Here is a 26,570-nt window from a genome sequence, read left to right as displayed (position 1 = left end):
ACTAATAGCTTATATTATGAAGATTATTTCCTTTTTACAAACATTTACGTGAAACCTATAGGAAAATAATAATCACAAAAAACATTTTTTTTTATACATTTGGTTGGTAGGTTTGTCTTATGTTTTAAAGCAGTAAAATCTTGCAAGTCGAAACACAGTATAAATATACATTTTGTTGTCTAATCTAAAAGTATGATGTTCATTGTTTAAGACTGATTAGTGATTACTGAATTAAATAACATGCTATTTGTTATTTTTGTTTTATTTTTTAAATCAGGTATTAATTTATTCACTATGTATCACTATACAGGCAAAATGTGTATCATAGTTGGTCTGTAAGTACTTACTACTTGTGTCGAATATAGGTATAAGATGAAATTTTAACCACCAGCCATACTCTGCGCAGTGACTTTACAGGTCATACTGAACAACTTTTATTATGGGACCAATGCCGAATCACGCAAGAAAATTTGGATCTGGAATGACACCCACTGGCTGTGCCCTACCACACAAAGCGAGATGACATTCACAATGCCCATACCTCTCTTTTGGACGTAGTTTAAGGACGTACCCGGGTCCATGACGCATGCTCGCCACACCGCTGCTTAAAATAAGCTGACGCACCGTAAATTGAACTGCGTAAAAATCGCAAAAAATATTACACGGAGATCTTATGGCAGACACCGTACCGGTGACGTAAAAGACGCAACTGTTTTGCGAACAAAAAAGATTAGCGTGAAGCACGTCACTGCGATTCCGTACCGTCACCGTTTTTTAAACAGCGGTGTGGGGAGCATGCGTCAAAAACGGTACGCATACGACGCGTCACTGCGATTCCGTATCGTGACCGTTTTTTAAGCTGCGGTCTGGTCGCACCTTGTATTGTATTGTATTGTATTGTATTGTATTGTATTGTATTGTATTGTATTCGGGCGATTTTTCCGCTACTCGACGACTTGCGCCTATTTTGCGTGATATGTTGGGGGTGGGCTAGTCCTGCCAGCCCAGCTCCTCGAGGAATCCTATCAAACCTTTGATGTTGAGTAGGACCTCGGGGAGGTCTCTCGGAGATCCGAGATGTTTAGCCCTGTATGGAGTCACTCCGCTGCATTCCAGAGCACCACGTGAGAGGCTGTTTCTTCTGTCTCCATGCAACCTCGGCACAGGGGACTGTCTGTGACACCTGTTGTGAAAAGATGTTTGTTAAATAGTCCATGACCTGTTATGACACTGGTTACTATACTCAGTCGGACCTTCCCTAGTTGCAGGAGCGCCCTTGTGAGTTTTCCGTTGATGCCAGGCATGGCTTCTTTTGCCTGTCTGCATCCAGTCTGGTTCAGCCAGTGTTCTGTGTGTAGTTTCCCTGTACGTGCCAGCAGCATTGAGCGTACCTTGCTAAATGGTATCGGAAGAATCGGTTCCGGACCAATCGCCCCCGCATTCGATCCTTGCCTGGCAAGCTCGTCCGCAGCATCCATCGGGATCCACTGTGTCCCTTGATCCATTGTAGGGTGATCTTGTTATTATGACATACCTCCATTAGTCGTTCGTGGCATTCGTGTATAAGTTTGGATGTAACTATATGGCTTTTTAGAGCCATTAAGACTGCTCTACTGTCGGAGAGTATGCGGATGGAGGATCCTACTACCTTCCTTGCAGTGATGGCAGCCGCCGCGTTTATGATGCCCATGCACTCAGCTTGGAATACCGAGTTATGGGCTCCTAGCGGAGTGGTGATCGACATGTTCAGGTCTTCTGAGAAGGTTCCAGAGCCCGATCCGCTGTCTGTTTTGGACCCATCAGTGAAGATTCTCAGCTCCCGGGGATTGAGTCCTTCATGATTGTCGTCCTCATATAACTGTATTTTGTACCTTTTATCGAAGATAGCTTGTTTGTGAATCCGGTCCGTGCCTGACCTAAGCACTGGAAATTCGTCATACACCTTTTCCAGGCATTTTGTGTGAAGAGCTCCTGTGATGTTAGACCATATCTTGAGGGTTCGCAACCTTACCGCTGAGAGACTGGCCTCTTGCTGTATGTGTAGGTGCAGCGGTGGAAGGTTTAGCATGACCTCCATGGCTGCAGTCGGGGTAGACCTCGTGCAGCCAGTGGTGGCCGCGCATGCGAGCCTTTGAAGTCTTTGTAGTTTGTCTCGTACGTTGCCTAGGTTTGTTCTTGGCCACCAAACCAGAGCACCGTAACAGAGTAAGGGGCGGATTATCGTCTTATAGAGCCAGAGGGTAATTTTCGGGTTGAGTCCCCACCTCTTACCAATCATCCTTCTGCACTGCCAGAAGACAACTCCCGCCTTGTCTATCCGTTTGTTGATGTGGTTGTTCCAATTGAGTTTATTGTCGAGAGTTAGTCCTAAGTACTTAACTTCATCGGACAGCTGTAGCTCAGTTTGGAAAAGTGTTGGTCTGGTAAAGTTGGTCGCACCTTTATATGGGACAGTCAAAATTTTTTTCGCGATTTCGGAATTGGTCCCATAGTAAAAGTTGTTAAGTATGACCTATAAAGTCGCTGCGCAGAGTATGACTGGTGGTTAAAAGTTCACCCTGTATAAAATTTTTAAGTAAAAAGAAATATGTACCTACCTATGATTAAGACGAAAAAAGAGACTAAACGTCGAAGTAAGGTAACATTATTGTGTCTGGTTTTTATAATTTTAATTATAATTTCAGTAATTAAAACCGATACTCTATAAATTCCATTCAATACGTATCGTAACAGTCACCACAGTTTCGACCGGTAAAAGCCAGTTATCGTTACCCATGCGCAAACAAATGAGTGTAGCTTCATTGTTTATTACTCGATCTGTATGTTTTAAGGCTCATTATATTCCTTGATAATGAAGCAATATGTTTTATATTAAAAAAAATTTGCGAATTCCTAATATTTACGGAGATTTTTACAAAATAAAAAATAATAATTTTATAAAAAAACTGTTTTTTGTGATTATTTTTTTCCTATAGGTTTCACGTAAATGTTTGTAGAAAAGGAAATAATCTCCACAATATAAGCTATTATTTGACACCTCGATGATTAAAATCGGTTAAGTGGTTTTCGAGATACACCGCCAAAAAGAATAGGTCCGGCCGCCATCTTTGTGACGTCATTACTATCCCCTCCACCATTTTTCCGCTTTACTACCGCATGTACGGTGATCAGGAGAACTGTCCGAACACATTGATACCGGTTGTGGGTAAGGCCGAGCTGAGTCAATTAAATCTGGCCTCGGAGCGGCTTGGCGACCGTACTAAATAAGCGAGAGTCTGTTGTTAAGCATAGTGTAAAAAATGGAACTTCTCGGAACTCCGTCCGTAGCTGATTACGAACGCATCGAATGCCTTACAATCGAGCACAGGTCCGTCCTCTAAGTGAGACTACTGAGAGCGTGGCGTCGATGCTGCGTGATTTATAGGGTAAGTTGTTGATCAATGAAACACCAAAAGTTCAAACCTTCCTATCTCTGTTGTTTTTAAAGTTATGAGTATGATATTTCGTATGAACATAAACAATTTAGTTGGCTATCGTATGAAATTCTTAATTTCTACTTATCTTTAACAGCTTCTGTATTATAAACCTTTTTAAAAAAAATGAGTTTTGTTTCATTGTAAACTTATATGCATGTTTTCAATGAAACACTCCAATTTTTACAGTGAAACAAATGTAATAATTTTAGTCTACCTTGAAAAATCGTTAATAAACATTGAAACAGTGTTATAAATTCGTGACATTAATACATATAAGCTTTAAATCAATTAATGAGAAAGGAAAGGAGAAAATAGTGCTACCCTGAAATTGGTTATTTAAGAGGTTTCCGACATATGGAACGCTTATAAGATTGCCGAAATATATAAGAGCGAAAGATTTGTATCATTGTACACAACTAAAGTTTCATTGTGAATCGAGAATCTGGTCGGCGTGCACGGCATGATGCAAGAAAGGTACGCCTTTTATGTCCACGGAGCATGATTGCCAACTAGGTGGGCCCGGGAGGGTTTTGAGCATCTCCATGCTTGATATCATACACTTTCTGGCAACATAGTGTTTTATAAATATCGTGAAGTTTCATTGTGTACGACTGTTTTAATGTTAGACATGTGAGCTTAAACCTTGCCATCAATGAAACATTCAACATATAAACCATCCTATATCAGTCGTTGCTAAAGTTAAGTATCTTATATTATGTTGCCATAGGATAGACAAATTATCATAAACTTTCATGGTATTTTACTTCCACAAATTTCGCATAAATTCTTTAATTATTTAAAAAAATAATGGTTTTGTTTCATTGTATACTGGAACTTGGTGTTCAGTGAAACACCTGGACTGTTACAATGCCGTTTCATTGTCAACAAAAAATGGCATTGGTAATCAACAGTGAAACAATGCTATACGGCCAAGTAGGTTGATCATTTAGATAAAAGTGTAGAAAAAAAACAAAAGTAGAATGGTCAAAAACAAATTATGAAAGAAATGAAATTTCGGTTATTAATCGGTTTATGGATCCGCAAAACCGGTTATTAACCGAGCCCAAAAATCTCAGTTAACCGGTTTTCGGTTAATCCCTAGTTGGCAGCCAACGCTCTACTGCCCTCTACTGGTATAGGTTTTTAATAACCACTCTATAAAACATTGACTACTCCGCCTTTTTCAAGGCAATGTATGTAGGTGGTTTCCAGATTATTGGCATAAAACGAATTTGACAAACAATTTTTGAACTGAACATATTCACAAAAACAACTTAAAAACCAATCTAAGATAATTTTGTAAAAATGGTAACCTATTGCAATTTATGACTATTGTAAAAATGGAAACCTGTTGCAATTTCTCACTCGGTCTACAATAAAACTACATAGCATACAATGGAACATGAGACCTGTTTCATTGTACACTACATACACATGTTTCATTGTGAGACAACGGGATGTTTATTCAAACAATTTAACAAAACTGCACCAAAGAGTGAACGATATTTAAAAATATTTAGCTCCAAATAAACTTTAATACACATAGAACACAACAAAAAATTGAATAACACCAAACTCGTTTCTATTTCTTGGTTAAAAATCGAGAAAAATAAATAAAACAACTTACTTTTGCCACACCAATTTATATTAACGCGCGCAGCAACGTGCTCTTTCCCCGAGGCGTGTTCGCGTATTTAGACCAATAGTGGGACCGGATTTTTGCCCTATAAGTTTCGATAATTCTAAAGAGTGAAAAGTGATGTTTATCTGGTATGGGACATATTTTTAAGCATATTTGTAATATATGAAGAAAATTTAGAACGAGCGTTAGATATAAATAAGGTATTTATGTATTTTTATTGATGAATTTTGAATATTGAATTAAAGTACAAAATTTAAGCATCGTCTTTTATAATATATATGAGGCTTTATGCTATCAAATTTTTAGAAAAAAAATCAACGTGCTACTTTGTCAAACTCAAATTAGCTTATTATTTTGTCAATATTGAATTAAAGTTTGAAAAATCCACAATATCATATCTAAATTCTTAAGTTAATAGGCAAGGCAAATATTAGAAGAATAGGATATGTGCTTTACAATTAATATGTGTTTTTTGTCCTGTAAGATCTAATATTGAATTAAAGTCCGTAGAGATAAGTCTATTACTATAAAATAATATATGTAGCCATTTTATGGAAAGTAAGAAATATCTGTGTGTAGCTTGCATTGTAATAGTAAAATCAACTTAAAAAGGCGCGAAATTCATAACCACGCCGCGCTGGTCCGTCAACATGTCGGCTCGGCGCGCGGGAGCCTATCGTAGCCGACCTAGTGAGCGATAGATACCTCGCCCCGCCCGCGCCCCCCGCTCAGCTTCGCAAGCGCTGTTTGTCTTTTCTTTTAAATCATTCATTTGTTTGTTTATCGTGCACATAAATTAGATGCGGACATTACATGAATTTAATTATAGAATAAAAGTTATTATGACTTCAAAATGAGTGAAAAATGTTTGATATGTGTACTGTACTGACTTAGTAACAGAGAAAAAACGAGGAATTGAGCAGCTAATAACCTCGAGCAAATAATCTTTCTTGGTGATGGGAAAGTTAAATATTTCTACGGGAAGGAGGAACTACGTTTCCATAAAAACTGTAGATTATACATTGAGTCGAAGGCTATACCGGCGTACAAAAGACTAATGGAGGTGGCATCAGAGGGCTTACCGCGAACCACGTTCGACGTGTTGCCTCCCTGTCATACTTACGTACGAATTTACAAGTGCGACAGAGAGGTAACACGTCGAACGTGGTTCGCGATAGGCCCTCAAATGTACAGCCAAGTGACGATGATGAAAATTACATTTTCAAAACTTTTGTCTTTTGTTACCATTGTGTTAGCCGCCTGTACTTACTTTCAACATATATTAGTAGTTTATGTTACTGCTACATAATAAAAGGCATTAAAATACACGAGTGTGGGCTTAGGAAACGAACGAAGTGAGTTTCTTAAAAAGATCACACGAGTGTTTTAATGCCTAATTATCTTATACCTTTAAACGAGCAATTCTTGTATATATATATTTCCGGGATCTCGGAAACGGCTCTAACGATTTTCCTGAAATTTGGTATATGGGGGTTTTTGGGGGTAAACAATCGATCTAGATTAGTCTTATGTTTGGGAAAACGCGTGTTTTCGAGTTTTCATGCGTTTTTCTTTCGACGTAGAATATGGTCGCTAATTTCGTGTTGCCGGCCACTGTCCGTCTGGTCCAGCGGGTTAAGACGCGGACTGCTAAACGAGTGTTACGGGTTCGAATCTCGCCTGGTGACTAACTTTTGTTTTTTTTATATGTTCAATTTTATATATAGTTTTTTAATTTTTATTGTTTTAGACAAGTTTAATTTAGTAAAAGAATGTAGTTAAGATTATCACTTATACACCACCATATTACAATAAATAGTTAGTTATAACCGAGCAAAGCTCGGTCGCCCAGGTACTGTATAGTTATTGCAGGTAGTTCGCAATCACATTTACAGTACATATGGGGCTACTTTATAGCACTAGTGCGAGAAGTAGCATATTATGTTACTGTGTCGAACATTTAAAGGGCCATATGTACTGTAAAACGTTGTACGATACATGTGCGAATAGGTAATTCGCAACTCGTGTCGATTTAAAACACTGCCTTCGGTCGTGTTTTAATTTATCGCCACTCGTTTCGAATTTCCTATTTTTCGCACTTGTATCGTAATGTACTATTTTAGCACAGGCATTATAAGAGAGGTATGGGCATTGTAAATGTCATCTGGCTCTGTGTGGTAGGGCACAGCACAGCGGATGTCATTCCAGATCTAGAGCAGAGCCCGACTGGGGAAGTACCTCCACCTTACAGAAAATCTCAGCCAAATAACACTAGACCCTACTCATAGTGTTGTGTTCCTGCCGGTGAGTAAGGTTGCCAGAGCTCAACGAGGGGTGGGAGGGTGTTAGGGTCGGCAACGCGCATGTAACTCCTCTGGAGTTGCAGGCGTACATAGGCTACGGATACTGCTTACCATCAGGCAGGCCGTATGCTTGTTTGCCACCGACGTAGTATAAAAAAAAATAAAAAAAAACACACAATTAAAATATTTCATACGACATGTGCTAATTATTTGTCTCAGTGTAAACAAAAATATATCATTATTATGATATCAATTTTCAAATTCAAAATGGCGGACATGTTTTATAACTTATTATAAGAAATTATGAGTAGTTTAAGACTTTAAAAAGCAAGAAATTGTTTCTTGCTTCTGTTTGTATATGTATCATGTAGTATTTGATGTTTTCATTATTTTTGAAAGTCCTCAGGGTGCCGATTACGAAAATGACATCCATTATGGAACCCAAGATGGCGGACATTCATTTTTCTTAAAAATCGGTATGGGTGTCATCTCCGAGGTTCTTCGAGGTTCCGATTACGAAAATGACGTCCATTTTGCAATACAAGATGGCGAACATAATTTTTTCTTAAAAATCAATATGGGTGTCATCTCCGAGGTTCCTCGGGGATCCGATTACGAAAATGACGTTCATTTTGAAATCCCAGATGGCAGAAATTATTTTTTCTTAAGTCGATATGGGTGTCATATCCGAGGTTCCTCGGGATTCCGATTACGAAAATGACGTCTATTTTGAAATCCAAGATGGCGGACATTAATTTTTCTTAAAAATCGATATGGGTGTCATCTCCGAGGTTCCTCGGGGTTCCGATTACGAAAATGACGTTCATTTTGAAATCCAAGATGGCGGACATTAATTTTTCTTAAAAATCGATATGGGTGTCATCTCCGAGGTTCCTCGGGGATCCGATTACGAAAATGACGTTCATTTTGAAATCCAAGATGGCGGAAATTATTTATTCTTAAAAGTCGATATGGGTGTCATATCCGAGGTTCCTCGGGATTCCGATTACGAAAATGACGTCTATTTTGAAATCCAAGATGGCGGACATTAATTTTTCTTAAAAATCGATATGGGTGTCATCTCCGAGGTTCCTCGGGGTTCCAATTACAAAAATGACGTCAATTTTGGCGGTTCTTGTTGGTGCAGAGTTCAAAAATAGAGACCATTTTAGAATTAAAGGTGGTTGATATCACGGCTACACACATCGACACCCATTTCAAAAAGTAGCGTCCGCCATATTTATTTTCAAAATAGATGCCATTTTTGAAATCCACACCCCTAAAAACCCAGAAAACAACACCCATGACGACTTTTTCAAAAAAGTGACGTCCGCCATCTTTATTTCCAAAATGGACGTCATTTGTAAAATTAGTACACATACATCATACAACATGAAAACTAAAAACATTTCCATCCTCTTTTGGGCAGTTGTGTAAGTCTGTGATAACCCTAGGTAGGTACGGAGACCTTGAGCGGTGTCGGCATTTACGCAAACATCAAAGGCGTCGGCCCACTGTTACTTTTTACACTGTGCTTTTAGTGTGTAAACGAAAACGTCACATGATATATCAAAAGAAAAGTTATTTTATCTTATACCTTTAAACGAGCAATTCTGGTATATATATATATATATATTATATAATTATATTTCTGTGATCTCGGAAACGGCTCTAACGATTTCGCTGAAATTTGGTATATAGGGGTTTTTGGGGGTATACAATCTATCTAGATTAGTCTTATGTTTGGGAAAACGCATGTTTTCGAGTTTTCATGCGTTTTTCTTTCGACGCAGAATATGGTCACTAATTTCGTGTTGCCGGCCACTGTCCGTCTGGTCCAGCGGGTTAAGACGCGGACTGCTAAACGAGTGTTACGGGTTCGAATCTCGCCCGGTGACTAACTTTTGTTTTTTTTTTATATGTTCAAGTTTATATATAATTTTTTAATTTTTATTGTTTTACACAAGTTTAATTTAGTAAAAAAAATGACCTATGTAATAAGAGAAATCGACAATAGATGGCGTTACTCTGTGACAAGTGCTGTAAGGTTAAAATCGATTGTAAATAATAATAATTGTCAGTTCACATTTTACTTTTTAAGTTTATGTAGATTATCACCACCATATTACAATAAATAGTTATAACCGAGCAAAGCTCGGTCGCCCAGGTACTATATTATTAACTGTACTAGGTTGCCTTTTTAACAAGTTGGTCCAGTCCATGGTTGCCTACATTTTATATAAAAATCGGTTAATCTAGGCGACCATTAACTGGACCAACTTTTTTAATACGGCAACTTTCAAATAAGCTTTCATTTGATATATCATACGATGAAATAACAAACAAAAAAACTATCCGTACGCAATCTTACAAGGCAACCTACTAGAAATGTATCACTGTGAATTTTGTCTTACATTTATTTCTTATCAGAAATAAATAACATGAGGGTGCATATACCTTATAACGTATCTCTATATAACTATCGGTTATCAATATTAGCATTAGCGGTTAACAACAACATTCCCCTTAAAACAAATAACTATCGCGAGGAAAATACCAAGTCCAAACATCTGAAAAAAATCGGGAAAGAAAAGCTGCAACTGGCTTTTAAAATGGTACAAGGAAGGGTGGTCATCTGTATGAGAATGTGTTTTTTTTGTCTCTATTTGACCCAATGGTTGACTGGTAGAGAATGCCTTTTGGCATTAAGTCCGCCATTTGTGTTTTTTTTGTTTGTGCAATAAAGTTCAAATAAATAAATAATATTCATGTAACGCGATAACGAATTCTACGTGAACGAAACCGCGGGCAATACCTATTATAGTAACAACAAAATAAAAAATTTCTATTGCTATTAATTTAAAACACGCTTTAGGAATTTTTTTGATGGACCGTAGACGCAGTCAAGGCCACCCCGCTCCCCACTACCGTTGTTCGCTGCCTCCTGCCACAGCGCGCGGCGCGCGCAAACTTGCCGCGCGTTTGAAACGTAACGTATTTATATAAGCAAGGAATGCATACATATCAGTAATGAGTGTCGCCGTGATTTTATATTTCTAAATTTTTGTTTAGTAACTGAGATCATTGTTGATGATCGATTATTATTAACTCTACAAACTTTAATTCAATATTAGCCATACTGCTTAACCTGAAATCAATATCTAGACAAGCACATTGTCTACATGTCTAACTTTTTACTAGAATACTAAGTTGATCGATAATATCGTAATTTTGCAATATCAGCAACTCTAATTCTATATTTACAAAATAACTCGTGTTTTTACGTTTACCAGAAAGCAGCTGTTCCAGATTTCTAAAAACTGAAAATTGTACATAAATTGAAGTGTTATTCGATATGCTAAAGTTTTCTGTAACTTTAATTCTATATTTACTTAGTTATTAGCAAAAATTAAAATATTTAAATATAACCGAAAGCTCAACCTTAAAATTTCTAACTTTTTACCAAAGTATTATTTAACATACTCGCAATGACATATCAAAAAAGAAAAAACTTTAATATTATCGAAACCCATTTTTGTTCAACCGCTGGTCTAATTGGGGAGGTGCGGGGGGTCCCTGAGCCCGTCCTTGCTTGATAGCTGGCACTAGCTGGTAACACCTAGTTTCCGAGATATTGCAAAGTTTCACTGTGTCCGTTTGTTTCAACCTAGGACAACTGACCCTACGTGTTTTAAAAAAATATAAATTTACGGCAATGTAGGTCCCATAGTTATGATTTTTTTTTTATAGGTTAACATAAAGTTACAGTTTGCTATAATATTATTTTTAAAGCAAAATATGCGTACAATTTGCGGAAAAAAAATATAATAAAACCCTGTTTTCGCCAAAAAAATGAAGAAAACTCGGAAGGTATTTTATCAGTTTTTTCAAATGAATCTTCGATTGTTAATCATTCCAGCAGGGCTAAGATGGTTGGCTATTTATCATTTGTGACCATGCCTGTCACGTTCTAACAACGATGTAAGTGCGAAAGTGACGGGCATAGTGACAAGCGATAAAATTGGAACCATGATGCCACTGCAGCCCCTCGTACGAGATATGTTGAATCAAATTGTAGTCATTCATGTACCAAATGATTCTAGTTTACAGCAAAATTGAAAACCGAAACGCCACATCTCACTGCAAAACTCATTAAAAAAGAGGTTTAAAAGAGAAAATGAAAATTTGAACTGTTGGAGCCGCTAGTTTAGGAAACGATTATTTAAGTACGTTTTTGAATAAATACTAAAAGTTAGTCGTAATCTTGAATGAAAAAGGAAGCATTTTACAAAATACGCTCGTCTGTAGGAATAATGTGATCTCAAATAATTGTCTGTAAATCTTTGTACTAGATTGTTATTTAGTTATAAGACTGCTGCGCCCTTGCAGGGTACATATTATGTAATTTTGTGTACTTAATATGATTGCAATAAATGCTTTGTCTTGTCTTGTCTTGTCTTATACCTTACTCATCAGGATTTATACAGTATACACTATTGGTTTCTAACAATCTAAAAACATGGGTAATAATTGCCTCGGTTTTCTCTCTCAGTCAACATAACAGTCCGAGTGTTGCCGTGGTTGTTTGAAAAGGTGGCTACACACGAATGTATGTGGTCGCCACACCACTTTTAAAGGAAACTAACATTAACACTCATCAATAAGTAGTCATAAATTGGAACAAGTGGAAAAGTAAAAAGCACTATTAGTTCGCGAAATCCAACTTTCCGCACGCTAAAACAGCTACGTAACACTTTTTGAGCAACTGTATTAAAAAAAAATTGTTTCAGTAATTTAGAAACTGGCCATTTGCAAGTCTGGACTATCTATATATGATCTATATGGATGATTTCTTTTTTCCGGTTCAACTTCAACCCCCACATACCGCGACCGACGTTGACGTAGACTCCACACTCGCACAACTTCACGGCGATTTCGCAGTTTGCTTCGCGGCAAGATGGCGCCGAAGCGTCAGCTGATCGGATTTAGTTAGCGGCAAGGCACTGATTCAAACTGGGAACTGTCAAATTGATTTTTGGTTGATCAAGTTCGCACCCAATAGCCAAGTAGCCGCCATAGAAGGTTATGACGGTTTACAGATTAACCGACTCGTGAACGAATCGCGGCGCGAAGCGATCGCGAGTGTGGAGTCTTGCAAGTTGGCGCTTCGCGTCTCCTTTGACGCGGGCTAAATACCGACAAAAAACGGGGAATAAGGCGCGAAGGCGTGAACAATATGCGAAATCGACGCGAGGGCCCTCCACACTCGCGTTCGCGGCTTCGCGCCTCACTTCGCGCACGAGTGTGGAGGGCCCTTTACCATGCAAACTTCTGCTTGTAACGCACTTCCGCCTCTTAACACTTTTTTTTAAGCTTTCCTCCACAGAAAACATATATTTTCTGTGGGTTCCATATTCGAAGCATTCACCTGTCCGTCCGTCTATTTGTTAGGTTAGAGGATTCTATCTCAAACATGGTAACTGTTCCTGTTACGGAAGTAGATAAAGGACAATATTCAAACTTGTTAACGGCCTTTAAAAAAATGATCAATTGAAGTAGCAAGCTCATGGACTATTTGTAGCGCTTAAGTATTAATACTTGGTATTACAAGCGCTACAGGTCACAACCTTTAAATTACCTGTGTAAACATAGGTGCATTACATTACAATATGTTAGGTACCTAAATGACGTGAGTTTGACTGACTTGATTTCTCATTATCATTTGCACTCAGTCGAAGCAGCAAGAGCGTCTTTATCTCATTTAATTTTGAAACCTATTAACTTCTCAAAGTTATGGAATTCCCCGATTTATATAGAAAAGTTGCATTCCTTTCCAAAAGGGACGCAAATAAAGCCTTAGCAGAATTCACCTTTAACAACAGATGGAAGGAAAATGCATCTATCATTGACATTGGAAGTGGAGACGGGAGCACGACTAAAACTATTTTGGAAAAGCATGCGACACCCAGTTATAGTAAAATAGTGGGCTGTGATATAAGTCCGCAGATGGTTAAATACGCGAACGAACATTTCAGGAGCGAACACATCGAGTTTATGCAATTGGATATTACAAAGCAATTGCCACTGTTCCTGAAAGACGCCTTTGATCATGCGTTTTCTTTTTATGTGTTTCAAAGGATCCAGCAACAGGAGTAAGTTAAGATTCTATCTCTTTTTCATAACTTAGGGGCCATCCATTAATTACGTTACATGTTTAGGGATGGGAGGGGGTCAAGAAAATGTGACAGTGAAATGTTGTAACAAGGGAGAGGGGGGAGTCACAAACTTTGTGACATCACTTTGTAACCGAAAAAATATTTTTATAAGTATTATTTATTCACTGTACAGTTAAATGATAAGTTTTTAAAATGAAAATCGTTTTCATTCGTGTAATTATCTTTCCTAAATTGTTTTTTTGTTATTAAATTACTAATATATCTTTTATATCAAAAATATTTTTTGTGTATAAATGTTCTTTTCAAATGTTTTACAATAAAATTACAACTAAAAATTTAGACAAACAAACCGCTCCCTCCCGTCTCCGGTGCGAAGGTGCCCATGATGCTCGCAGCATTTTCACGCTGGATTACCATGGACAGCCTTTGCACAAGGAACGACTCGGAGCGGGTACCCTCCCCTTCTGTCTGAGACGACGGCCTAGCTCGCGTGTAAAACGCTTCTACCGCCGCCGTTTCTACCGCGAAAGTTGCCTACCCTGGGCAAATTCCAACCCAGAGGGTAAACTAGGCCTTGTTGGGATTAATCCGATTTCCTCACGATGTTTTCCTTCACCGAAAAGCGACTGGTAAATATCAAATGATATTTTGTACATAAGTTCCGAAAAACTCATGTGACGTAATTAATGGATGATCCCTTACTATGCTCAAGGGAGGTAGGAAGGGAAGGACAAATTGCAAGGTTTAAAAGAAGTTTAAGTTTGGATTATTTTTGATGCATGTTTGTGTCGTGTGTTCCAGTAGAAGGCAGTAAGGTAAAGGTCAAGTCAATGTAATATACATTAATATGGCAACGTCAAATAAGTTTTTACTTTGAGATGATTCAATCATAAAAAAGAAAATTGAGATGTCTGTAATGTAATAGTTAGGTAGGTATATACTATATAGGTAATTACTTAAATATAAGCAGTGTTTTTAATGTACAGTCAGATGCAGAGAGAGGTGACCCCCCCTGCATACATCAGTTTATGGGGGTCACCTCTCTCTCTGCATCTGTACATATACCTACTTGCATTTCTTAAGAGTGAAGGAGGTTTTTTCTTTATACATTAATAACAATCTTGTTCGTTTCTAGGGCCGCTTTCTCGTTCATCTATAATTCCTTAAAAGATGGAGGTAGCTGCCTGCTTATCTTTCTCGGGCGATACCCCGTTTACGATGTATATCGCACACTCGCTCGCAAGGCGAAGTGGGCTGAAGACCTTAAAGATGTTGAGACCTTCACGTCACCCTATCACGATTCTCCGGTAATATTATTTAGTAGTAAAGTAGTTACCTACATTTTGAAAACATAATTCTAAGATCCAGGATAACTAGTTTTCAAGTAAACAAGAAACAAAAAACTATAGCCGTCATCGAAAAACACAAGTACCTACCTGCTTAATTACTACCAATTTATAGTAGTTATTTGTACAACAAAAGAGCAAAGTTTGTTTTTGATGCGAGTGTTAAATTTGAGTCCCGAGATGGCGAAAGCACCACGAGCGTAGCGAGTGATTCTTATTTGGAAGCTTGAGCGTAGCAAGGGACTCCATAAGGCACAAAGTGAAAGAGAAGTTGTCGTTGAAGAGTTTCGTTCTGGTCATCATCAGCAGTTTCACTTTTTTATCAAATGTATTTTTTATGAAAATACAAAAATAACTATATGTTGCACATGGATCCAATTATCAGTACTGAGTTTTGACAAAAATGGGACTAATCTGTTTGTAAAAACTTTCAATCAGATAAAAAAATTCAAAATCGGTCGAGTAATTAAGAGAGTTATGAAGTAACAATAGTACATTATGAAAAACGAGGCGATATTGTGCGCGCGCCGAGCTGTAAGCGAGCGCGCAATAAGAAAGCCGATGTGGGTAATGACCAATGCACACGCGTTTCATACGACGTTTTTCAACACACTTGCGAGGAACAAACAAAACTTATAAATTATTATTTTTGTCAAAACAGTAAAAGTACAGTTTTCAAAATGGTGACTTACAGTTTTAACATCGAATAATTGCACCAAAGCTTGCTGGGCTTGTAGGGACTTATTCGCCAGTTCATTGAAGTAAGCTAACAACACGTTTTCTAAGAAAGACTGGGCGTTTTTGCTGATTTTCCATTGTATAAAAGCTTCATATGTATGCCGCCAATTATTTTCCACCCGATTTTGACGGTAAAAGGCTCTCGTTCTCGGCTCTTGCCTCTATTAGTATTACTGGCAGCGTCAATTTTATGTGTTCTTCATTTTCAATGCTTGAAATAGTACATTGTGCAACGAGGGGGATAGGTGAAATTTTGGACACGAGGGTGATTATTCCCGACAGCCGCAGGCTGGAGGGAATTAAAGTCCCGAGTTTGCAATATTCTTACCCGCGGAGTTACACACAATGTTTTTCATCACACTTGCGAAGAAAAAACTAAATTTTAAACGAAATAATTCTTAAATACGGTGACATATCAAACATACGTCCGCCATTTTGTAATTTCTTGACAGGTTAGCATCGAGGGCACAGACCTATTCGGCATTCAGCCACCGTTAATAAATATGGAAAAATATTTTAAACGGCTGTTAAATTAATCGAATTATTTAATTTTAAACATAAACAAAAATATAAATTATAAACGTCAGTATTTCAAAAGTAAAACTTATTTATGCTACTTGGTTTGTATAAAAAAGTGACATAATAAAATAATAAGCTATAACTCCCTAGGGAGTTATAGCTTTTTATCACAATCCATAACTCCCGCGGGAACAAAATAGGCCTTTGTCCTTCAGTACACCTGCATGAAATAAGAACTTTTTCGAGCAAGTGTGATGAAAATGTCATTTTCGTCAATATATAAACTAAAAACATGCAAAACTATTCCAATTTTGTGACAAATACGGAAAATGACTGGCGCGTTATTTTTTTTACGCACGATTCCAATGCGCGGGCAAGGCAAAGGCGCGAACGAAATCGACAAACAGCCAATTAAAAAAATGTATAAAGATAATATTTTCGTATTTCTATTCGACGGATCTCCATCCGTCTCGATGTGTGATCTCTATCAAATCGATAAAATGGTATGTTTATTTATTAATGTAATTTACGAGATAATTTAATCTATAAATTATGTTTGGTGTGATAAAACCTCTTTGAACTAACATTTGGAACCTAATAGTTGGTTAAAAAATGTATTACTTGACCAAATTAAGAAGGTTCCGTTTCCATGCATATTATTAGCAATCATGCAGTTACCTTCTTAACTCAGTCGGATAATATAATGAAAACGCACAAGTGTTATAATATGTATACTGAAAAAGCACGCGTGTTTAATATCTAGGATTATGACCCAAAAATCGGTGGAATAAAAACGTCGTTTTGAGCAAGTGTGTTGAAAGCATAAAAAATAACAACCGAGTTATGAAAACTCATTTTAATATTTTTTAATCGGTTAAAAAATACCTACAGTATGAATGAAAAGTCCCGCTAAATTCAGCCCCCGGTACACTACCTACAGTACCATTCCGTTTCTCCCATACCCATACTCTTCCGCCTTAACACGGTATGTAGTTACTTATAGATATTAAGTAAGTATGTAGTATTGAAAATATTACTACATAATTACAATTTTAGGTGCCTATATGCATAAATATTCTTGAATAACCAATGTTAACTAATATTTTTGTTTAAAGGACCCCAAGAACGATGTGAGAAATATAATGGTTTCAATCGGCTTCAAAGAAATAGAAGTGAATGTATTTGATAACACGCATACATATAACGATGCAAATACTTTCAAATGTAAGTACTTATTTGCAATCTGATACAAAGCCAACCATCGACTGGCAAACATAATATCACAATCTGGTGCCCATGACGGAAGGGAGCATGCAGCCTTAGAGCCCGCACTGCGGATGAGTTTTTTTAATACAGTTGCTCAAAAAGTGTTACTTTACGTAGCTGTTTAGCGTGCGGAAAGTTGGATTTCGCGAACTAGTGCTTTTTACTTTTCCACTTGTTCCAATTCATAACTACTTATTGATGACTTGATGAGTGTTAATGTTAGTTTCCTTTAAAAGTCGTAATCAACATAAAAACCTACTGTTAATGTAAAAATAATAAATATAAGCATATTTCATATTTTATTACTTACCTCTTCATCATTATAACACGTTTATTTTTTAATATTGAATATTGAAAAACCGTTCTTATTAAGTTGTCTGAATGGAACGGAATAGCTGCCGACACTCCTCTCAAAGCAGAGGCGTATTTCTTACTGCAAGAATGTTTTAAGTTTCCAAAGGCAACATTCGATATTGTTTTCATACAATTTAAATATACGATACACAAATAATCGTAAACAACGATACCTAGGTAATAATAGTATAATATTTTATATTTACAATTGTTTCTGTCTTACGAGTAGAACATGCATAAAAAAAACTACTTGTTGTTTTTCTTATTTTTTCGCAACTGTATTAAAAAACGTCGTTCGATACACGTGCGGAAATGTCATTGATACTTTCCGCACTAGCATCGAAATGTACTATTATGTGCTAAAGTGCGTGTAATTGGGACAGCCAATTCCTTTTATGTGGCCATGAAAAGTAAGAGCGACGTCGAAGGTTACAGCCAGGTCTTTGACAGTTGTTAACTTGTTACGCGAACTATGACTTCTGACCCAAGTACATACTGTACAATTAGAGGTTTTGGCGAGCGAGTGTAGGCCATAGAGGCCATAACGCAACATTTGGAAACGTTGAAATACAGTTTATTTTATTAGCTAATCGCTACACTCCAACACTCCATTGCAAATGCACTCATAATGTGAACCGGCACTGGAATATAATGTCACGTATTGCCAATTTTTTAAATTCGCGAATAAGTCACGCACGCGAAGCGGCGCGGCGCGGGTGAATTCAATCCTTTGATACCTCTGGAAGTGTCCTACGTGGGCGATCTCCGAATGCCTTTGGGCCGCCGCGCCGCGCCGCGCCGTGTCGCATTCGCGAGTCATCGCCCACGTAAGCCGCACTGTTAGACCTCTGCTGGCGGATTCGGGTTCCATAGCACCAGCGAATATTGAACGGAGATCGAGTTATTTTGAAGTAGGTCTCAGTTCCATTCATTTAGTTCGACGCTTAGACCCCTTATCAAAATAACTCAACTTTCGTTCAAAAGATGGCGCTGACCATTGAATGAACGCTAATACTTTGTATAGATAATATAGACACTGTCAGTCTTCTGTAGGTACATATTAGCATTTAGTACGACTCTCATGTTTATCTAAGGAGAATGAAATATACTTGTATAATATAATATAAGTTAGTATATAAGTTGAAGTGATTTCCAATCATTCCAATATTTTTTGATTTGTACTCACGCAAAAAAAAAGATAAAATATACTGATTTCTGTTTTAAATTTAATTTCAGGCTTGGTTAAGGCTGTTAACCCCTTTAGTACTCTGAACGAAAGATGGGAAGAATTTATGAAAGACTACTTTGAGGTGGCACCAAACGCTATAAAAATGGACTACCAACTGATTGTAGCCTACGGCATAAAATAATTACGTGCACGTTAAGGCGCTACGCGCCGTTTTTGTCGAAAACCTGTTACTTTTCAGATGCTATTTCTTCTAAATGGGTCAACAAACAATTATGGAAAAAAAATCTATATATATGTTTTTTCCATAATTTTTTATATATATAGAATCTTTATTTCGAACTATGTAAGTCCATAGATTGTAAGTAATACAACAATCGCAACATCTGACTTTTTTCCTAAAATTTCTAGTTTCAGCGTAAAATAAATAATAATACAGGCCATTTTGCGGCTAACTTTGCTTATTTCTACTATACGGCTAAATCGATTAAAATTATTTTTAAACAAATCAAAGATGTTTTAAATTATGATACTAATGAGCTGCAATGTAACTTAATCAATTATCTTCATACACACAACAACGCCCTGACAACGCCGCATTCCTTGCAACTTCATTGTTGTAGGTGGCGTAGTGTAGGTACGAGTATTATTCTTGCATTTTAACTGTCACTCACTTACTATATACCTCAATGCACTCACTACTATTCTAAACCAGAAATCGGCGTTGTAGTGTAGGAAATGAAGTGAGGTGTGTGTAGTAGTGTAAGATATAGATATACATAAGTTGACGATGTATGTTGAGTTAGTTACAATACAGACGCTCGCGAGTAAGCACTTGTGTTTGATTTCACCTCTCAGCCCCATACATGCCACATGGCGACCGTGACCTCGAGCGCGGGCTCCGCCGGGCCGCACGATGTTAGTGTCAGCGTTTTCGCCGCCTCAGTGTTAGCGTGATTATTACAATATAGGCTGCGTAAGCGACAGTACTGCAGACTATTAATACGATTATGGACAATTTTCGTGTAGAAAAAATACAGTAACTCAGGCGTGATGGGGCAAGGATACAGCAAGCAGGAGGAGAAAGAGGTTGTGATCACCCAGAATGCGGTTGGATCGAATGATGCGACGGGCACGAGCGAGCATCACACAAAGGTCAATAACATCCTTATAAGCGTTCTTTTCGTCGTACTCGCCCTCATCGGTTGCTGCGTCCTGTACAAGTTTTTCAAGAAGGCACAGCAAAAATACATACACAAAGAAGTCAGGAGAGAAGTTTGGGCACGATTGCAAGCTAGGCTGTCCATGAGGAAGTCAGTTCCGGCCAAGGACGACGAGGAGGAAGGCGCATAAGCGGTGGATGAAAGCGCGGCGTTCTACGTATAGTGTGTGTGTGAAGTGAAAAGTGTCGGGAGTGAAAAGCGTCGGAAATGTTAAGGGTATGAATTTAGAATTACAGACTATATATAATAAGTTAGAAAATATACGCATATACCTACGAAAATTAGGCGAGGCTAGAAGGCAACTAAAACAAGGTCAGGAAAAAATTGACAATGCACAGTTGATATATGAGGACTACCGATCTTTAATCACTTCTGTTAATTTAGATGATCTGTCTGAGTCCGAGGAGTGTTATATTTTAGAATTATTATGTGAAAAAATAGATAAGGCTTATAATAAAATTTTACAATATAAAGTTTTAGAGTGTGTAACCGAAAAACCAATTAAAATGGAGAAAAAATTCGAAATAAAAGAAGCGAACAGCTTAATACCTATTTTGGACGGCAAGGAGGAGACCGTGGAAAAAATGATCTCCGGTATTGAAATGCTAGACAGTATATTGAACGAAAATTGCGAGAAAAAATTACTAATTTCATTTGTCCTTAAAACAAGAATTAATAAAATTGCGCAACTAAAACTTAAATCGAGTTATGAAACTGTTGTCGATTTAGTGACTGATCTACAAAAATATTTGTTGCCGAAGAAATCCGCAGTCTCTTTACTTGAACAATTAAATAACATAACACAGCGCGATATGTCTATTACTCAATATGGTGATAAGATCGAGGAGTTGTTCATTGGCCTAACGATAGCGCAAGCCGACGGGAAGCCCGAGGCGCGCGATGTCCTTAGACCAATCAACGAGTCCTTAGCTATAAAGAAATTCACGGACGGTTTGAGGAACCGCCGTCTTAGTACCATTTTAGCAGCCCGAGAATACACAGAATTAAAAGAAGCTGTCAGAGCTGCCCAAGACGAGGAGCTGGCGCGACCCCAGCCCGAGCCAGTAGTCATGAACATGAACTACGGCTACAGAGGAGGTTTCCAGCAGCCACAGCGCTACGGCTGGCGTGGGCGCGGGCCCACCAGCTACCAACCCAATCGAGCCAGAGCCTACCACAGCCCATGGATACCACGCTATTCCACTAATAGAGGTACTGTACCTAGTAATAATTTTCACAGGGGCCGTGGACAACGTACGAATTTTAGGGGACATCCCAGTACTCGCAGGAGTCGTGGACACCGCGGAAACGTGTATACATATACACACGAGCCGCAGACCCCTCATAGTTCGACAAGTGACGAGACAGACAGAGTTCAGTTTTTTCGAGCATAAAGTTTTAACTATATGTGACGGATTAGACTATGTAAATTTTACTGTAGGTGGAAAAAATCTTATTCTTATGATTGACAATGGCGCAAGTATATCAATTTTACAACAAAGTAACGTTCCCACAGAATCGCAGATATATGAGAAGGGTACTATTATATCAGGAGTAGGTGGCAGTATTACTAGTAAACAAGTGGCGGACGTGACTTTACATGACGGAAATACGATACAGATTAGGCATAGGTTTCACGTTTTGCAAGATCAGGATATGCCGTGTCATGCGGACGGAGTACTTGGTTTAGACTTCATGCGAACTTATAATGCGATCATAGACTTAACAAAGGACGAGCTTACTTTGCATTATGGAAATCAAAGGTGTGTGTTACGAATACAAAGAAGTAATGAAAACGAAACTTGTTTATCTTTGCCAGCGAGAAGTGAGTCTATACATTTAATTAGAGTAAAATCATTCGATTTAGGAAAGGATTACGTTATAAACTCCGAAAAATTGGCCGAAAATGTATTTTTGGCGGGAAGTATAAGTAGAGTTAAGCAAAGTAGAATACCAGTGCGAATTTTAAATACAAGTGACGAAAACATAAAATTACCTATTTTTGAACCTACTTTAGATAATTTGAGTGATTATAACATTTGCAACTTTCAAAAATGCGACAACGGAGTAGAAAGGGTTAAAAGGTTATTGTCGTCTTTAAAGTTAAATCATTTAAATGACGAAGACAGAAAACTTATAGAGTCAATATGTGCCAAATACGCCGATGTTTTTTATTTAGATGGGGATAAATTAGGAACTACGAATGTATCGACCCAAAGTATCACTGTGAAACCGGACACGAAACCCATATATACGAAACCGTATAGGTTGCCAGCGTCGATGAAATCGGAGGTTAATAGGCAGGTCGATCAAATGATTAAAGACGATATAATCGAAGAATCTAAAAGCGATTGGAATAGTCCGATACTATTAGTACCGAAAAAGTCTGACAACAATACAAAGAAATGGCGTTTAGTCATCGACTACCGAAAAGTAAACAATGTTATCCAGGACGATAAATTTCCACTGCCAAATATTACCGATATTTTAGATTCTCTGTCGGGTGCAATATATTTTAGCCATCTTGATTTACAGCAGTCTTATTATCAAACAGCATTGGACGAAGACAGTAGGAATATAACTTCGTTTTCATCAGGTCAAGGTCAATTCCGTATGAAAAGGCTCCCAATCGGCCTCAAAATCAGTGCCAGTGCATTTTCCCGGGTAATGTCAATAGCAATGTCAGGACTTTCATATGAAAAGTGTTTTATTTACATGGACGATCTAGTTGTTTTCGGCAGAAACATGGACCAACACAATAGAAACTTAATCGACGTATTAGAAAGATTACGTAAGGTCAACTTGAGAGTAAACCCACAAAAATGTGATTTTCTGAAAAAACAACTACTTTATTTAGGGCATGTAGTATCAGCGGAAGGCGTGTTACCAGATCCGCAAAAAACTAAAGTTTTAGAGAATTACCCAACACCAACAAACAGTGATGAAGTTAGGAGATTCGTAGCCTTTTGCAACTACTATAGGAAATTTATTCCAAATTTCGCAGAAATAACATTACCATTGAACAAATTATGTAGGAAAAATATACCATTTCAATGGACAGAGGAATGCCAAAATTCGTTTAATAAATTAAAAGAGAAACTCATTACTCCCCCTATCTTACAATACCCAGATTTTTCATCAGAAAATGAGTACATTTTGAAAACAGATGCATCCTCAAGGTCAATCGGTTCGGTACTATGTAACAAAGATCAGAGACCTATAGCTTATGCTAGTAGACCCTTGAATAAAGCCGAGTTAAATTACCCTGTCATTCAAAAGGAGCTTTTAGCAATCGTCTGGAGTGTACGCTATTTTAGACCTTATTTATTTGGAAAACAGTTCACAATAATGACGGACCACAGACCACTCTTATACCTTTTCAGCATGAAGGATCCGTCAAGTAGATTAATTAAATTTAGATTGCAATTAGAGGAATATGACTATAAAATAGTATATATAAAAGGAAGTTCGAACGTAGTGGCAGACGCGTTAAGTAGAATTTCAATTTCGTCCGACGAATTAAAAAGTATGAGCGAACAAGTTACAGTTATGACAAGGAAACAGAGTAAAAAGTTGAGGCAAGAGGAGGAGTTGTGTGACGAGAGTGTAGGAGATCTTAGTATACCCGAGAATTCAAGGTCTGATCAGCCGAGAATTGCGGAAATATTAAGAAAACCTAATGACTCAATAGAAATGTTGTTTGAATCAGAACACGAGTTAAGAAAATTAAGAAAAAATAAGTTAATAACTAGAGAAAAAGATTGTTTCGCGTACGCAAGGGATAAAAAACGTCTCTACATAAACCTTAACTATATGTCTCATTTCACGCGAGCCGTATTTGTGAATATGTTGAGTGATTTCTGTAGAAATATAAATATAGACGAGTTATGTATGATAAAAAATGATAAAAACGCGTTATTTATAAAAACATTGTTAAATGAAATAAAAACGATGAAAGACTGGTCCGGACCGCGAATAAAAATCCTAGGAAATATAATCCGAATAGATGACAAAGACGAGAGACGAGTTATCATTAACGACTATCATTTACTACCAACCAGCGGACATGCCGGCGTTCGCCGAATGGTTAGTAACATCAAGTCTAAATATTATTGGTCAACTTTAGAGAGTGACGTCAGAGACTTCGTGAAAAAATGCAGTAAATGTCAAGTAACAAAGTACTCTAAAAATATACGACAACCTATGGTTATCACGACAACAGCGTCGTCAGCATTCGAGAAAATATACCTCGACTTGCTTGGACCGCTAGACACCGATACGGAAGGTAATAAGTACATCTTAACGTTGCAATGCGAGCTAACGAAATACATTGAAGCTTACCCATTGCAACGCAAGGATGCGATTAGCGTAGCAAAAACTCTAGTTAGTAATTTTATATTAAGATACGGTATTCCAGGTATGATATCAACGGACCGAGGTACCGAGTTTATGTCATCCACTATGGAAGAAGTATGTAAGTTACTAAAAATAAATAAGATTAATTCGACCGCTTATCACCACCAATCGATAGGTGCTTTGGAAAATATGCACAAACATTTAGCCGCTTTTATGAGAATTCAGTGCGATGGTCACCCGGACACATGGAGCGATTGGCTACCGTTCTGGTGCTTTGCATACAATACAACAGTACATTCAATTACAAAGTATACCCCATTTGAATTGGTTTTCGGAAAGAAATGTCAAATCCCTAGTAATCTGATTAAAACTGTACAACCACTGTATAATCCCGATAATTATGCTCTAGAATTAAAATACAGACTACAAATAGCTCATAAGGATGCCAAGGAAAATTTGTTAAAATCTAAGGAATTACGAAAACAATATTATGATAAGTTATCTAACTCAGTGACTTATAAAAAAGATGATCTAGTTTTGATTAAGTCAGAAACTGGAAAAAAAATTGATAATCTTTTTAAAGGACCTTTTAAAGTGATTGAGGACGATGGAGTAAATGTTAAGTTAGAAATAGATGGTAAGATCGATCTTGTCCATAAAAATAGGACTAAGATTTTTAACCAGTGACTCATGTGTCACTGCTCTTTTTTTTGTCATGTTGTGTTAACATTAATAGTTTGACTTTATGTAAACATATTTCATAATTGTGTTTTGTTGTACTATCAATATGTTTAGATTTCTTTAAATAAAACAAAATGTTTGATAGTGTATACATAGTTTTATATAAAAAAAAAATTAATTTACATCAATTTTTTTTTCTCAACAACCCCCCAGATGAGGTGTGTGTAGTAGTGTAAGATATAGATATACATAAGTTGACGATGTATGTTGAGTTAGTTACAATACAGACGCTCGCGAGTAAGCACTTGTGTTTGATTTCACCTCTCAGCCCCATACATGCCACAGAAGCAAGTTGTTGTATGGAGACCCATGCATTAATTTCTCAGTCGATGAAATTTTGCTTGGTTATTGTATAGTATGAGACGAAACTAACATATATATATCAAAAAAAAAACACTCCTAAGTTAGGTATGTATACGTAAAAATATAAATCTGTTTATATGTTTAACCGAGTAATTCCTCTGTCCAAAACTATGTCACCAAATAAGTTATTTGTATCAGTATGTAATACTAGAAAAAAATCTAAAATTTTTGTCAAACATGAGATTTTTTTAATGATAATTCCTTTTTTTGATGCTCATTTTCATCGGAAAATTGCTCCGTCATTTTTTTCTTCTTATATGATCTTAGAATATAATTTGGCGTAGACAAAGTCAAAGTCAAAGTCAAAATATTCTTTATTCAAATAGGCCTAGCAACAACCACTTTTAAATCGTCAAATTTTACAACTATCATCTTAATCTTAGTGGGTAAGAAAATCCAAAAAAAAATACATACCCAAATTTATGTATTTTAGAACTATCAAAAACTGGGAGTGGAAAATTTCTTAGCCTGTATTCTTTTTAAATATATACTAAGTAGTCACGTATATATTTAGTATACACTTAAATTCAAAATATCCAAAAGATATATCATCCAGAACACCGAAATTCTTGAAGCGAAGATAAATCCATCCCGCGGTTACGCAATAATGTATCGTCTTCCTTTAGCAGTTAAGTGCAGATTAGTGTCCTTGTGCTACTAGTACGACCCGACCGCGTGACCCGCAGCCCGCACTTAAGAAAGGAGTTGTCGTTGTCACTGGTGTGTAAGTCTTTACACTACTTTTTTGCGTTTTCTTTGTACCGAATAATATATATATATTTTATATAACTTTGATTAGAATAATATCACGCTAAAGACGTTAATAACAACCGACGTCAAAAACAACTAGGTTCTAGAATGTTTGCCACGTAATAAAGATT

At 37.2% G+C, this 26,570-nt stretch overlaps 2 protein-coding genes across 2 annotated transcripts in view; both read left to right on the top strand.

Annotated features, from left to right (window-relative positions):
• Positions 1-26,570, top strand: part of LOC133534730 (protein retinal degeneration B) — a 228,934-nt gene that overhangs the window by 79,839 nt on the left and 122,525 nt on the right. The window lies entirely within an intron of this gene.
• Positions 10,982-19,837, top strand: LOC133534720 (juvenile hormone acid O-methyltransferase-like). Its single transcript, XM_061873960.1, has 4 exons — positions 10,982-13,573; positions 14,733-14,904; positions 17,316-17,424; positions 19,057-19,837. The coding sequence occupies exons 1-4, from the start codon at positions 13,215-13,217 to the stop codon at positions 19,188-19,190; spliced, it is 774 nt and encodes a 257-aa protein (XP_061729944.1). The 5' UTR covers positions 10,982-13,214; the 3' UTR covers positions 19,191-19,837.

Source organism: Cydia pomonella, chromosome 2, assembly GCF_033807575.1.
Source record: "Cydia pomonella isolate Wapato2018A chromosome 2, ilCydPomo1, whole genome shotgun sequence".
Classification (NCBI taxonomy): domain Eukaryota; kingdom Metazoa; phylum Arthropoda; class Insecta; order Lepidoptera; family Tortricidae; genus Cydia; species Cydia pomonella.
This window is presented reverse-complemented; position numbering and strand designations above follow the sequence as displayed.